Raw genomic sequence first — 15,550 nt, forward strand, 5'->3', positions numbered from 1 at the left:
GTTGTTAAACAAATACTAACAGATGCTCCCATAGCTAAGCTTATTTTTAAAATATTGTACGAAGCGGGGAAATACTTTAAAACTATTTATTTGTAAGATACACGAGTATTTGACTGGAAACTAAACACGAAAGTTTTAGTTGAAGAGTATTTTATGAACTTCTACGTAAGTGTTCGGATTAAGTCTAATACGTTAACGTTTTTAAACGTTCTCCTAGCCTGGAAGTTACGTGGTACATTCGAAGCATTTTCTTGACTAAAGTAGCTAGATCTTCCATATCTTGCGCCATTTCTTCGGCAGAATTCGTAGTAGCTTTGTACGAATAGAAATCCGCAACGTAAACGTGAAACGTGCTCTCGCGTTTTTCAAAATGCTTAATAAGACAACGATAAGTTAGTCAGGAAAAACAATTCATGATTTCCAAAAACATTTACTGTAAGAAAACTTTAATGAAACTTCTACTCACCTCTGTTGAAACGAAAACGGTTTCGCCGGACAGTTTTCCGCAGACAAAGCCCTCCGCGTGAAGTTCTTTAAGTCTTTTGCAAACTATGGCTGTTATTCGTAAAAGAGTCTGAGCACTCAAGGCGTGCGATGTTCCCATCTTGGCTGCTGTGCTATTTACTGGTGTACAATCTCTCAAGAACCGAAACAGGGGAACGTAACCTATTGGTGGTTTGTACGATTGTTCCAGAAGAAATGATTCTCGGATTGTCATCCTTGTAGGACTGAAATGTAGACCCTCTAAAAAAAACCAAATGATAGAACCGATTAATGAGGTTTGACAGAATGTTATTACACTTATCGAGCTTTGACGGAATGTTATTACACTTTTCGAATAATTAATGAGCTTTGAAGGAATGTTATTACTATTTTCGGACAATTAATGAGCTTTGACGGAATGTTATTACACTTTTCGTACAATTTATGAGTTTCACTTTAAATTTAAAAACAATGAGTTAACTTACGAGTGAAGATACTAGATGCTGTTCGGGTCATACTATTCACTGCGTTAGTGGACTGCCAATTTTGCCATTGTGAGCCTGACAATCTGAATCGGGACAGCACCGTTCTACAATGCAACGTAGATATGGTGTAAACCAGTGGATTTGTAGCAGAGTTGAGTGGTAAGACGAAAACGGCTGTCCAGGCGTAGGCGTGACCAGGTACTCTCACTCCGGACATGGCCATCAGACCCATGACGATGATTGGGAACCAGCAAAGGAAATTAGTCATAACGATGACCGCCATTTGTTGAGCGATACGGCTTTCCAACACACGATGGGCTTTCATGCGATTCACACTCAAGTAGGACTTGCGAACGGTGAAATACATGTAGCCATATGCTGACACTATAATAACGAAGGCCACCAAGTTGACGCAAAAGAATATGGCCACGGAATACTCCCATCCCGCTGGTTTCTTGTTCGTAATATGAAGGGCCAAACAAACACCAGACCGAGCGTAGAATTCACCTAAATCATAAAGTGTGAAGTAAACTATGAAGTTACAAGACATTTACCAACAATACTCTACCTTGAAAATATTGCTGGAAAATGAGGGGTACAACAGCCAGTACCACTGACAAAAACCAAGAAAATGTTATGACCTTGTAAGTGAATGGCATGGATAGATGACGGATTGAGAATGGAAATGATATACTGAGAAGTCGGTCCACCGTTATCAAGACCAAAGTGAATACGGACACCTCACTGGAAACAGTTGACAAAATACCGCAGACCTTGCACAACGCACTACGCCTCCATTGATCGGCAATTTGCATGTAACTCCCCCTATATTATAATTAAAACAATTAATTCCATTACCTCCCCATTAAGATAATCTTATTTTATTTCACCTGTAATGTTCATCAACTCCCGCTATAATAATGAGGTATACTCCCATAAGAAAATCAGCGCAACCCAGCGATAGAATCAAGACTGAACTTGGGTTGGAATCCGAGACTTTGATTCGCCAAATGATAACGAATAGATTTCCCAATAAGGCGATTACACCCAGTACCCAGATGACGGCGCGTTGTAACGGACTTCCCATTAAATCTTCGCAATCGGAAATTTCATCAGCGGGAGGATAACAATTCTCGAACGATATCTGCCTGTTCACCAGACAACAGAATTTGAAAGAATCGCTGTATCTGTTTTAATGGACGAAAGATATTTTAGCATTGCGTTGTGCGCACACGAAAACCAGCCAGCCAGATGGCTCTCGATGATACATTTCTGGCTATGTAATATGTCGAAAAGTAAAAATATTGGTAAATGATTCGGCACTTACAAGTAGTTGAGGGAGGTCAATCCTTCGAACATTGAAGATGGGAAACTTTCTATACTATTTCCTTGAATATCCCTGAGGGTTTTTATATAATTAGGTTAAAGGTCAACTTCAAAGTCGAAATTAATCAATATTCTTACACGTGTGTAACTGTAGACAAGCCTTTAAACGCTCCACGTTCCACATTTCGAATGCCGGTGTTGTGTAAAATTCTGTTACAAAAGTTAGTTATTACGTTCAAAAATAAATAAATAAATAAACAAATAAAAAATACTAACAATGTCTGTATTTTGTCCATGCCAATAAATGTATTTTTTCTTAGAGTAGTCATGTTAACATTAGTCAGGTTCCTATAAAAATAACGATTAAATGTGTATTTGAACACGGATTGAAATCTCTATGTCCAAACTTACAAAACGGGAAGATTTCTTAATCCTTGAAATGCACCAGCTTCTACCCTGAAGAGACCGTGATTGTTGTTCAAATATCTGCCACAGAAAAAAAAACGTTATTCAGTTAGAACTAGGCCTACCATTGATTCTTAATTACGTTTAATTTGCTTACAATTTAACCAAACTCTTGAGACCATAGAAAGCATTCTTCTCTATGACTTGAAGCGCGTTATCTCTCAAATCTCTGAAATAAAAGTTTTTACAAAAACCATCAATTTTCTAAACGAGTACGATACTTACAATAGATATAAATTTCTGAGACTCGCAAACTTATTGGCTGGTAAAATAACTAATTCATTTTGACGTAATGACCTAGAAAATATTTCATTATTCTTTTTTCCGAATTTCAATTCTCACCTGAAATAACATCGAGAATAAATAAACTAGGAGTAAGAACGTAAGAGCTTTTTTTTTCCACATAAATCTGCCGCCATCTAGTTCCTCGATAGTTTATTTACTCTCTTTAATATCTAATGACTTAACAATTCAGAGAGCCAGTAAAAGGAGTCAAATCGCGCTAAACTTATGTTAAGTTTATTTCTTGAAAAATCTCTGAAATAAAAAGAAAGTTCCTTAAAATATTTGATGATTTTCGCAAATACCAAGTCTTACAATTTTCTTAATTTCACTGGTAGTAACTCTGGTAAAGCCGTGGCATTTAAATTACGGCAAGACACGTACAGTCCAAGGCAAAGACATCCTTTCGGACAAGCCACATCTTAAAGAAGAAGGAAAAATTAACATAGTTGATTCAAAAATAGACACCAATTATTGATATTACCGCATAATTTTTCATCGTCTCTATTGGGGCAATGATTAATTCCATCGCAAAGATTATGTAATGGTATACACATTGTGTGGTTTCTGCATCGGTAATGTCCAGGACACAGAAAGTTGTCTGTAATAGAGCATTGTTTATAACTAACGAGTTTTACTGAACCAAAGTGGCGCAGTGGCTACGCAGTTCATTACCGCACTCGATTTCGTCGGCACCTTCGACGCAATCCCATTTTCCATCACAAATATAGTACGAGGGTATGCAGTATGACTTAGGACATTTAATGTAATCCTTCGGACAGTCAAAATCATCTGACAAAGGAGAGATTTTTTTTTAGTTTGTAGACGTCTGGTCGCACTCTCGAGACACATCTTACAATTCAGTTACGAAGAAGTAATTCAACTTACCACAACTTCTTAAATGAGTCACATCTCGGCAGCCCTGTTCGTAACCAAACTGATCGAACTGGTACAAACACTTAAAGTTGGTGTTGATGTAATGACCAGATTGACAACCCAGATATTTCGTCGAGTTAGTGCAATTGTCGGAAGCCGAAGGAACTAGAGAAATGAAGGACATAAGTAACGGAATAATAGAAAGGTCACAATCACGTAATCAGTACTTCTTCCTGAACATTCCAATGGTCCGATAGTATGATACCCGGAGTATCCGGCTTTGTACGTATTGCCGAAAAATACCTATTTATTAAAGTAAAAAAATGCTTAGGAGTCAGTAAGTAAATATTTATTCGCCGTGGCTATGTCTCTAAATCCGTGAATAAATGATTTCGGCTAGTTCCACCATCATTATCAAGAAAAATCAGATGGCGGTAGTTTAAGAGTACACACGTAACAATTTACTTATGCCATTCAGCATAACCAGTGTTAAGTTTAGCTGATTTTCTTTTAACGACACTAACCTCGCTTATTGGCAACATGGATTTGTTCGTAAGGTAACCAGCGTCTTCTTTGAATTGGAACACTTTGGCATTATCGCAGTTACAAGGGTATTGCGAATTTTCGCAATTGGGGGAACATCCGCAAGTTCGATCTTTTGTGGCACCACCCCAGGTGTATTGAGGAACTCCGTCACGGTTAACCCACCAAGAAACTGGTTTGTCCGTGTAGAAGGCGAACCGTGTTCCGGAACATTCCCATCGGACATGTTGACGACATGATTTTGATACCTAGTGAGATATATTTAAATACAATACAACTAACTCATAAACATATTTTAATTAACTTACATTAATGAGAGCTAACATCTCTTCCAGTCCAGTGTCATAGACGATTTTTCGTTGGTATGCTCCGGGTCCATCGCTTCCGGCTTTAACGTACATGCGTTGCTCTGTGTCGTGGTGGATAACAGTCATAACTGACTCCATCGGACCTTCCATGTCTTTGCAATGTACTTGAAACGGCATAATCTCCCCTTCTTCTTCATCAGGATCAATTAGATACAAACCGGAAGTTCGGATTCTGTCGTGAACGTAAATGTCGTGGCACGTTTTTCTGGCCAAGTTAGCGCAGCTGTTCGTTTCTTCTTCGGTACCTAGCTGATCTTCTTCCCGAACTAAGGGGAAAAAGATAAATAATGTCACCTTGAGGAACCAAACCACTTCTGAAACCTTACTCATATAAAACAATCAGTTTGGTCAAATTCGCTAACGAATTGTGACTGTGTATTAAGAACAAACATACAAAGAAACCACTTCCTGAAATATACACAAGTTATAATGCTACTTACAGCATCCGGCAGGTTCATCTTCATGGTATTTTCCAGGACAATCACGTCGGCCATCACATGGTGCGTATAATGGAATGCAAGTACCATCGAAACACTGAAATGTCTTGTTCGAATTGCAGTTACCTGAAATTGAAATTAATAAATGGAATCTTATTGAATTATGAAGATTTTATGAAATGAAGTAATTGCTTCACCTGCACAGTTTTCTTCATCAGAACTATCTTCGCAATCGGTTCGAAGATCACAGACGTTATTAGAAGGAATACACTGCTGGTTTAGACATCGGAACTCGTTCAATGTACACGGACGATGATCTGAGATTGTAGTTAGTTATTAGAAGCTTTGAAGATGCTTAAATTTCAAATGAATGGGACACAAACCACATCGACTTTCATCAGAACCGTCTCCGCAATCATCGTGAAAATCGCAGTACAGTGATATTGAAATGCATCGATTGTTGTCGCATCGAAATTTGTGCTCGGAACATGTGTTTCCTAGATTTAAATGCATAATGTAGCTTTACAATTTATATCTGTTATTCTCTAAACCTCAACGGACCATAAGTAAACAACATACAATGTAGCTGTGCAATATGTTTGGTAAAAAAGTACTAATTCGTTATGTTGTTTGCTATCGGTATAAAAATGTACTGTCTAAGTTTGTGTCTAACCTTTCTTTGGACAATTGCTTTCGTCACTTCCGTCTTTACAATCGGTAACTCCATCGCACACAAAGATGACGGATATCAGCACCTTGTCCCTTTCGCACATGAAGTATCTGTGTTTATTGAAATCGGTAGCTCCTGGTCGCCTTAATTCCAGATGCAGTGGTTTCTGGTCGTCATCGCCAACCCGTTTCTCGCTTTCCATCTTACAAATGTAACTTTGGACAACGGCTTGAGTTCCACCAGCGACAGATCCGTGTTGAGGTTCGTCACCCCATCTGATATTGTTCGTGAACATTTCAGAGTGTTTGCCCAAAGAACACGGGATGTCATGCCATTGTGCTGTCGAGTGACCACTGTCCACTTTGAGTACGGTGCAATCCTGGAATGTTCCACCATCTGGTTGGGATGGTAGACCTTTGCCAGCTTGGGCCCTGATGACAATGAGGAGTTTTTATTGGTTCCAAATCTGTGTGAAAGTTACTTACCAATCAGTGTAACTCATGGGGTTTCCATCGCTCCAACGGTATATACCTTCCCTCAGTACATCTTTCAAACCTAATAACACTAATGATAAGTACTAAAACCAGACAGGTGAAGAAACAATTTCACACCTATGTATAGCGATTGACTATGCATTTTCCAGACTGCAGTAAGCAAGTAATGCAATACATCCATTTCACGTTCGCTCAAGATACTGACCAAGTGACCATCTCGACCTTTACCGATCTCCGCGCATTTACTTTCCGCTTCGGACCATTGTAACGTCTCTGGTTCTTGGAAAACTTGGTAGCAGTGGTCCTCGAAGTATTTCCAGTTTGGTAAACATTCAGTGGGTTCTAATAATGTACGCGTAATATGAACATATTACATAAAAATATAAAATTATGTGGAAACTGAAAACGAACCAAAAAATAATTCTACACGGTAAAGATCAACTCGTTGGACTTACCATCAAAATCTAAGTCTTCTAGTTCCGGTGGTAATCCAAATTTCTGCGCTTTGAACGAAAGATAAAATCCACGACCACCTTTCTCGGCGTCAGATGAAAATTCAATCAGTAGTTTGTTCCAACTGGACAGAAGGTGACGCGGAGGATGACGTCGATTGCAATATCGTCCAATAAGATTATCTTTATCCATTTTCTCGCCGTCGTAGAAGTCGATATAATCGTACAAACAGCCTTCACCTCCAACGACATCGAAATCGTGAAAGGTAACGTTAATAAAGTACGTTGGTTCTGCTTGAATCAGCCAACGACAACGATGATTGCTTTGGTAAGGCGCTGGGTAACCGAATGAGGCAATGTGTCCGCAAGAGGAATTGCAAACGTGAATCTTCTGACACTGATAATCTCCTATTCCACATCCAGGACAGTCTGTGAACAACAAAAACAGATACCATTCTCATTTGAGGTTGCATTTCAAATCTTATTCAATCCTGCTTACCCAAAAACTGGTACGTTGCGAAAAACCCACGGAATCGACTGATTGAATAGCGAAAACAGCTTTTGAGATTGAGTTTCATTGGTCCATCCGATATTAACATTTTAGGAAAGTTGATTCCATCTGGACTTTTGACGACTAAATCTTTGAACCCAGGATAGACAATTAAGTCGTCTCGACACTTGCTCGTTTTTCTTCCATTTTCTTTGGGTGCCATTTCGAACATGATAAATTTCAGTTGGACGTGTTTACCCGGAGGAGGCCGAATCGTCCACCAACAATCTTTGTCTTGTCCGTAGTAATTAGGATGACCAGGACTAGAGACATTACCACCTCGAACGTCGTCAAGAACCGCTTCGCATCGTACTATGAAATGGGTTACTTATTAATTAAGTAGTATAACTTGTTCAGAAACAATATTTTCAATCCGACAATGCTAATTGCTATAATGTTTATTAACAATTCGAACAGAATTACCCTTTTTCCTGCATCCTAAAATTTCAGCTCGCAAACAAGGGGCTTCATTATACGTCAAAATGTGCAGCTTAACGTATCGTGCCACTATAGGGTGTTTCATATTGTAACGCACCCTCAAATCGTAAGCATGCGCATTCAGTTCGCATTGATCGCAGGAATACTTCTACAAATAAACTTACAGTCCACATAATCTGGCTTACACACTAAAATATGAGGCATTTCATACCTTTTGCTGGCCAATTGGCTCTTCTTCCCAAAACCAAGCTAAAGTATCATTGCTAAAGGTTAGTAGGAAACTTCGAACGAAGGCGTTTTGATACGCGTGCGATAGCCCTTGCATCATCACCCCAGTGACAGCTGTAGGTTGCAGCAAATCTATCTAAATTTTATTTTGACAAATGTCATATTTTGTAGCGTTAAAAGTATCAAAAAATTAAACACCATAATGATGACTTACTTGAAGGAATCTGAGTTTGTCATCTGGTCCAGTGCACCAACCGTCATTTGCATTTAGGCGGGACTCCGTATAAAAATGCCCAATGGACTCATCGCTAGATGAGGCCACAAGTTGACGGTCAACTATCTCTTCAGATGCCATTCCCAGTGGTTGTCCGCAAGCCTCTTAAAGTTAATTATTACAATATTGCACGAGATGCGTCACGGAATATTTTAACTACACTAACCTTCGCCGAAAATCTTGACTTCGCACAACTGAAGACTGTCGTATCTATTGTGTACTTGAATTGTAACGTACTCTCCGTATATGGGTTGAGTGCAATTGATCCTCTTGATTGTGAATTCCGGTTCTGTGATGGAATACTCGACGCAAGTGAACGATTGCAAGAAGTTGCCTTTAAACGTATGTTTAATTCCGTAGTTTTCATTGTCGTAGAAGGTTCCGACCGAATTTATAATACCAGTGTCGTCAACTAGAACTCTGAAACCTCGAAGACTGTGAGCTGCGAGTTAAAACCAAATACAATTAGAAGTAAACATTCTAGAATTCACGGCACATAATACATTTACAAAGAGGGTTATGATGTTCACCTAAATCGTAGTAGCAATAATATAAAGCCAATCCTTTCTCAAAGCCTGTTACGTCGATCCTAGGATGGGGTACTTTATACTTGACATTGTACATGATATGGTCTTCCGCCGCTGTTGGGCTATCGGCCGGCAAGTCCTCGTTGAAATGAAAAAATTGTTGCCTCTCGGCCATACCTTCCACTTTCTGACACCCTTTACCACCGTATTGTAGAAGATAAAACGGTTTCGTCGCGGGAAGTTTAATGGGCGATTCCCTTCGTCCATCTGACCGACAGCAGAAGTAGATCGTGGTATTGAATGGTGTGTACTCTCCCTTGGGAAGTGTACCATTCACTCGATTCCGAGTCCAGTTGAAATTGTAATCGTTATTGTGAGGACGCTTATCTATCCACATGATGTAACCACTACGAAAACCGCTGGGACACGTTTGTCCGACTTGAAATATACAATACTCTCCCTTGTCCCAGTTCGTATGGTTTTCGTAAGAAGATAAACCATTTTTGACACAGAAATGTTGTACAACTCCTTCTTTGTTAACCAAACCGCCTATTGTAAAATAATAATAATCTAATAATCTAGGCTTTGTCTATGAAATGATTTCCACACTAAGCCTGTGGCTTATTTACAGGTGGGTCCATTTACATTGCATAGAGGGGTGGTGGTTAACCCCTATGCTCCCACAGCTAACCTACAGCGCCCTATACTAACTATTACCGTTAACCTCTGCAAGTTTTGATGGAAAGGAGAAACTGGGTTAGACCGCGGAGAAAAACTCCTTTTAACAAGCGGGGAGAGAACTTGCAAACTCTAGGCAGAAGGATTTGTGCCCAGATTTTCACCCGGTGCCACAGTCCGGGATCCTCTTGCTGCGAGGTGAAAGCGCTAACCGCTACGCCACCCCACTTCCCAAATGATGTTGGGAAGAATCATGTTACAATTACCTAGCTTTGTGGCAAACTTCTCTCGAGAAGAGAAGTATTATATACTTCTGGTTTTATTAATGTTTTTGAGCCTATTCTCAAATAACCTTGTTGAACACTGGACGAAAATTTGAAAGCACCACTAAAAATACCTTTTAACTGTAGAGCACTAGACCAATGTCTGACTTTTTCGTCCTTAACTGCCTCATATGTCATGTCGTGTGTCCTCGAACCTGTTTGCCATTGGAACCCGTGAGCATCTGGACACCCACTTAAAGGCATTGGTAAGGCATAATATCCCGATGGCCATCGATTATGACGTTGCCGAATATTACGCATCTTTTATGAATACGCATTATTTATCAGTTAGGTCTACGGATAGGTTGGATTTTGAAAGCTTACTCTCGTATGTGGCTTGACATGTATCTCAACGGCGTATATCAGGTAATTCTTTTGAAGATCCACTTGCCAGTACGGTTCCTTCTCGATGTTGGTAGCGCTGCAGCTTGCGCCTGATAAACCACCGCTGATATTGCCATCGACAGCTAAGTTAGCACCCTTACGATCTCTGGTACTACTTTGACGGGTTTGCTTTCCTTCAGCGACGTTACTCAGTTTATCGTAGTCAACTATATATAATTAGTCAAAATTCTACTCCACTCGCCCTTTAAATACCCATTGTTTTTAGAGTTTCAAGTTAATTACCTGGCTTTGGCAAGTATTCAATCACCCGACTTCGAAACGTTGCATGAAATCCTCTGCCATTCCCTACTTTCTGGGCTCGAAACATGAAAATGATAGTCAATGTCTTTTGCGTAGAGTGAATGGTTCCAACAGCATTCAAGTTGCAATAGTCTCCAAGCCATTTTGACCCTTTGCCGTGCCCGTTAAAATCGGCGGTCCCGTCGTATATTCGTATAACACCTCCTTCTGGTGTGCACTTGTTCAAACCAGGAACGGGAACCACATCTAAATCGTTGAACTTTAGTTCCACGATGTTAAACTCTAAATTGGATTTGATAACCCAACGATGTTTGTAGTCTATTGATTCGTTAGTGTACCAGTGATGAGGAAAGGGATATCTGAAAGAATAATTAGTTCGGTGTAACTAAGTTGTTAGGATGTTTTTTCTTTAAAGGTAATTAAGGTTACTTGTAGGAGGCGATAGTAGCGCAAGTTCCGGTACATTGTGTTGTACCTCCGTTTTGGCCTGTTCCGGCTTCACAACCAATGCAATCTACACACATAACGATTTTGAAGGTCCTAGTTTTAGGCTTAGCACATAAAGTGTTTCAAAAACATCGCAAAGAATATTTCCTTCAGAATCGTTAATACAAAAACTTTCACTTACCAGTTAATCTAAAAACCGCTTGAAAACCTTTTCCATTTGGTATGTTTTCATCATTGTTGCAAGTAACCATAGTGACATTGACTTCAACATCTGTTCCATCGGAAATGAAGTAAGGAGGTGAACTACTTTGACTTTCGAAGCGCTTAATTATGTCATTATGATCAGGATACGAAGCCACGACACTGACGACATTTTCACAGTTCGGAACCGAGTTGTAGGCACCCCAATGCACCACGGCGTAATCAGTGAAGACCAACTCCATCGCTTGATGTGGAGGAATTTTGAAGTGCCAAGTGAAACGGTGAAATGGCGGTGGGTAGAACTCGGGATAATCTTTACTTTCGAACGTAAATGGTGCAGCGAAAGAACCCATGAATACGTCTAATCCATAAATGTTACGTCAAATGAGGTTAAAGGCGAAATTGACGTAAAAATTCTATTACCTTTGTGTCCTTCAGCACGGCACTTGAGAGGTCCCAAGATGTATTGTCCAGCCTCGTTTACGTCACCAGTATCACCGAATCGTAATTGAAGCACCGGAAGTCTCGACTTATCCAAAAGTAGACCCGAATCTTCTAGCCATTTTAATTTCTTCGAATCGCAATTGCACGTGCTATTCTTCGGCGTCTCCAAGCAATTCGGGTGACAAGCGCACGCGTTGCTGTCAGTTTCTGCGCCGCCCCAATAATACTGAGGTTCCCAATTTCTTCCAACCCACCTTTAAAAATGAATAGTTGAGGAAAATCTTTTAAAACTTATTCTCTGGGTTTGTGCTCTAGGGAAAATAATGTTCAATGTTGCAAGTAAGGAATTGTTTATCAAGTGCACTTTAAAAGTAATAAATTTAATAATACTATTTTCACCACTAACTGGCGCGCAAGTATTGCGCAAAAGTTTAGTATGGGTCGGAGTCATCTTGTTTAATAACTCACCAACTGTACATGTCGGCTGGAAACCATAAGCCAAACATGGCTCCTTTGCAAGCCCATTTGATGTACTGCTGACAGGAGTATGAGCTATCAATTAGCGCCGTGATTTGAGGAATTGTCGCTCCGTAGTACGTGATATTCCTAATGTAGGAACCCGATGATTCGTAACCCAAAACCTTTGTGAAATTTTCGGCATCGTGGTGAATAACAGTCCAAACCTTTTGACGAATTAGATTGTCATGAAAGGAGTTTCGTTTCAAAATTGTTTAATAAAATCGATCTTTACGTGGTATTTATCGCGTCCATTTTCAATTTCACACCAAACGTTAAATGGTGGAAGAGGCCCTTTATCGCCGTCAACGTCGATAATGTATGTCCCCGATTGTCGGATATCGTGGTATTTGAAAAGGTCCGAACAGCTCGCCCGCTGTCGTTTGCTTCGAGTTGCCGCTGTGTCTGCTGAACCCAAATTTAAATTGCGAATTAAAAGTAGCAAAAACGAAACCAATTACGTGTGGTTTAATTGGGTTCAATACCAATTGGGCTATGTTTATATCGAAGAAAGACAGAACAAACTGATAATCAAAGTCTAACCCGAACTGAAACTAGTTTTTCAGCATGGGACGTTGTTACTGTTAAGTATTAAAGTTAAGGATGATTTTTCAAATCCGCTGCCATATTTGTAAATGGCATTCAAGAATGTAATCGTAGAATTTCCTTAATAGATTAACCGTTGACATTAATTAAGTTTAATGGTTCACTATATCCTATAGACGGGCTTTAAGGTTTTTAATTTGAATATACCGCAAGGAAGACGGTCAGAAAACGAAAAAAGCATAGTCTTCAAGCGCTTCCTTGGCAAGTTAAAAATAATGTTTTCAATTGAAACCATAAAATTTTAAAGAGATACGAGCGTTTAAGTGTTAAGACACAAAATTCTTTGTTCAACAACCATCATTAATAATAATCTATTCTTTATCTAAGAAGAGATGTCCTCACTTAGCCTGAGGCTTGTTTACAGGTGGGCCCTTTACAGTGCATAAGAGGGTGGCGGCTAGCGTTAACATGTTTTATTGTTAATTAACATGCTTTACTGTTTGTTAACGTGTTTTATTGTTAATTAACGTGTTTTATTGTTAATTGACGTGTTTTATTGTTAATTAACTTGTTTTATTGAGTTTTAAAGTTAGTTAATGTGTTTCATTGTTGGTTATACTCTTTATTGTTAGAAAACGTGTTTTATCGCTAATTAACGTGTTTTATGGAATTTTTAATGTTAGTAAACGTGTTTTATCGCTAATTATCGTGTTTTGTGGAGTTTTAATGTTAGTTAATGTGTTTCAGTGTTAGTTAACGTCTTTTATTGTTAGTACGTCCCACCCCACATTTTACATGAGAAACAATTTTAAATCTTTTTAAAGTTAATTTTAAAATATGTTCTTACCTTTCGATAATGCGAAGAAAACTGCTATAAATATCCCGATTTTCCATAAACAGCATACTCTCCTCACTCCGCGTAATCGCGAATACATCGCGAGAAAGTTCAAGTTTAAAATTGTACTTCATTCAAATCCAACGAAAGTAACGTTTAAAAATGTACCGTTAGTGAAGTGAAATTTTGTTTTCTAGGGCAATTCACTTGAAAGAAGAGCGCGTTAAGAAACCTCCGTTTTAAGAGGGTTCATTGGGTGAATTGAACTGATATCGACTGACAAGTCTTTTACTCCTCGTGCGACTCGGTAACTTACGTTTTATCTGAGTATCGATAACCGTGATAATTCAGTCAACTAAAGAATACCGTGCAAAATTCTCTTTTGTTTTGATTGATAGCGGCGGCCGAACCGCATTTTGGAAATATTATCGTGAACTACTTTTGATTAGAGGCATAGTTTTGTTTTTTGAACGTGCAATGACGTACTAAGATCGTCTCGTCCCTCTTAAGAATTCTCGAGTATTGACAACGATAATTAAACGCCGGTTATCAGAAGTTTATCACAAGTAAGAAACTGATATACGGTTTTTTCTAGCACCTTTACACGAGACAATTGGGGTACTAAGCCTCTGTGAAACTTTTCAAACCGAATTAAAACTTTCAGTATGATTTTTGAGTTTAGTTCACACCTATTTGATTTGATTTCGCCTTGATTTTCACACGAACTAATTACCTGACGCGCATTACGCTGAATATGAAGTTTTCACTATTACTTCACCGATTGAACCGACTTTCACTGACTCGGCGAAATTTTGGGCTGTGTAGTTCAAACTTCATCTTTTTAACCTGATTCATTTGTGAATTCTTCTAGAATTTCGTCACCATGATTTTCACACCAGTGATTCACCCCAAGCGCATTCCACTGAATAAGAATTTTTCTCCATTATTTTGAGCTGACTTTCACTAATTTGGCGATATTTTTGGCTGCTCTATCTTTTTTAATCTGATTTAAGTAATGAATTCACCAAGAATTTCATCTGAACTAATTACGCTTAAAAAGAGTGGTCTTTGAGCATGGATATGAATAAATACTAATTTCTCATGGATTCGCAACTATTCCAAAAAGCCAGCCAACAAATACGCGTCACACCCGAGGATGTGAAAAAATCAGGTGGGGAAATTACGGCTTTTCCATAAAACCTTTTTAGGTATATCAAGACACTAAATCTAATCTGCTACTCCCAGTCTGAACTCCCTGCTTATAAATAAACTAGTACGGGTTAATTTCGGTATAAAAACCACGACAAGATATTAACGAATATTGGCATCAACATTTAAATAAGCACATCCTCCTACGCATTTTTTCCCTCTTCACCACTAGAGGAAATCTGAAGCCACTGATTTTGTTTAAACCAATTTAATAAGACAAGTCTAATATAATTCAATAATTTTCTCTTCAATTTAACGTTATCGGTTTATTAATAAAGAGAGAAAAATATTAACTCACTTTGTTCGTTGCGACCGCCTTGAAAGACGTCTAGATACTGACCCTTATCTCTACAGTATGCGAGAATTTGAGATCAAGTTTTTGCACGGCTTCGAAAATTATTTATTGAATATTGCGTTTCAATGTAAATTTACAACGCAAGCAAAATATTAGCTAATGTACATGAAACGTTGTAGAAGAAGTAGCTTAAGTGAAGATGTTAAGGTAAAACCGAATTTTTGCGCGAGAAAGTTAATGCTATATTTGTTTGGTGTAGCCTTGGAGGAGAGAGAGGGATGGAGTGGTAATCTCCATACCTATAACGTTGCAGTCAGTACCCCCATCTACTGAACGGCACCGAAGTCCTCCCAAGATCCTCAGCGTTTAGGTAGGGTCGTGAAGTACGTAAAACGTTAAGGATGCCACCTGTGTCTTAAAATTAGAAGCCAATTCTCATACAAATACAATGGCGGTACGCGGCAGCACTTAACAATCGCCTAAAGATGGATAGGGGCGTGCACAAGGTACACT

The 15,550-nt window shown here is 39.0% G+C and overlaps 1 protein-coding gene across 3 annotated transcripts; it reads right to left on the reverse strand.

The window, feature by feature from the left end:
- Positions 1 to 72: 72 nt before the first annotated feature.
- On the reverse strand, positions 73 to 15,060 carry LOC149678190 (uncharacterized). Of its 3 annotated transcripts, none has more exons than XM_089836195.1 (42): positions 15,041 to 15,060; positions 13,546 to 14,455; positions 12,388 to 12,557; positions 12,105 to 12,319; positions 11,616 to 11,890; positions 11,173 to 11,553; positions 10,974 to 11,058; positions 10,527 to 10,903; positions 10,224 to 10,450; positions 9,974 to 10,160; positions 8,881 to 9,447; positions 8,538 to 8,813; positions 8,312 to 8,475; positions 8,081 to 8,233; positions 7,855 to 8,017; positions 7,381 to 7,743; positions 6,885 to 7,310; positions 6,547 to 6,771; positions 6,421 to 6,490; positions 5,939 to 6,366; positions 5,649 to 5,762; positions 5,463 to 5,582; positions 5,269 to 5,391; positions 4,769 to 5,094; positions 4,442 to 4,708; positions 4,145 to 4,220; positions 3,930 to 4,082; positions 3,717 to 3,833; positions 3,526 to 3,642; positions 3,357 to 3,462; positions 3,228 to 3,296; positions 2,985 to 3,056; positions 2,857 to 2,928; positions 2,706 to 2,780; positions 2,571 to 2,642; positions 2,433 to 2,504; positions 2,296 to 2,367; positions 1,859 to 2,155; positions 1,537 to 1,793; positions 969 to 1,475; positions 467 to 744; positions 73 to 373 (listed from the first exon to the last, which is right to left on the reverse strand). In XM_089836195.1, exons 2-42 carry the CDS (start codon positions 13,631 to 13,633, stop codon positions 185 to 187), a joined length of 8,391 nt encoding a protein of 2,796 aa, XP_089692321.1. In that variant the 5' UTR covers positions 13,634 to 14,455; positions 15,041 to 15,060; the 3' UTR covers positions 73 to 184. The 3 variants fall into 3 exon arrangements, with proteins under 3 accessions (XP_089692321.1, XP_089692322.1, XP_089692320.1); XM_089836196.1 differs by having other exon boundaries at positions 8,902 to 9,447; positions 12,388 to 12,560; positions 15,041 to 15,059; XM_089836194.1 differs by having other exon boundaries at positions 12,388 to 12,560; positions 15,041 to 15,059.
- Between the last annotated feature and the right edge of the window lie 490 nt (positions 15,061 to 15,550).

Source organism: Phalangium opilio, unplaced genomic scaffold, assembly GCF_054372755.1.
Source record: "Phalangium opilio isolate 3A_F unplaced genomic scaffold, DU_Popi_V2 ptg000042l_1, whole genome shotgun sequence".
Taxonomy (NCBI): Eukaryota; Metazoa; Arthropoda; class Arachnida; order Opiliones; family Phalangiidae; genus Phalangium; species Phalangium opilio.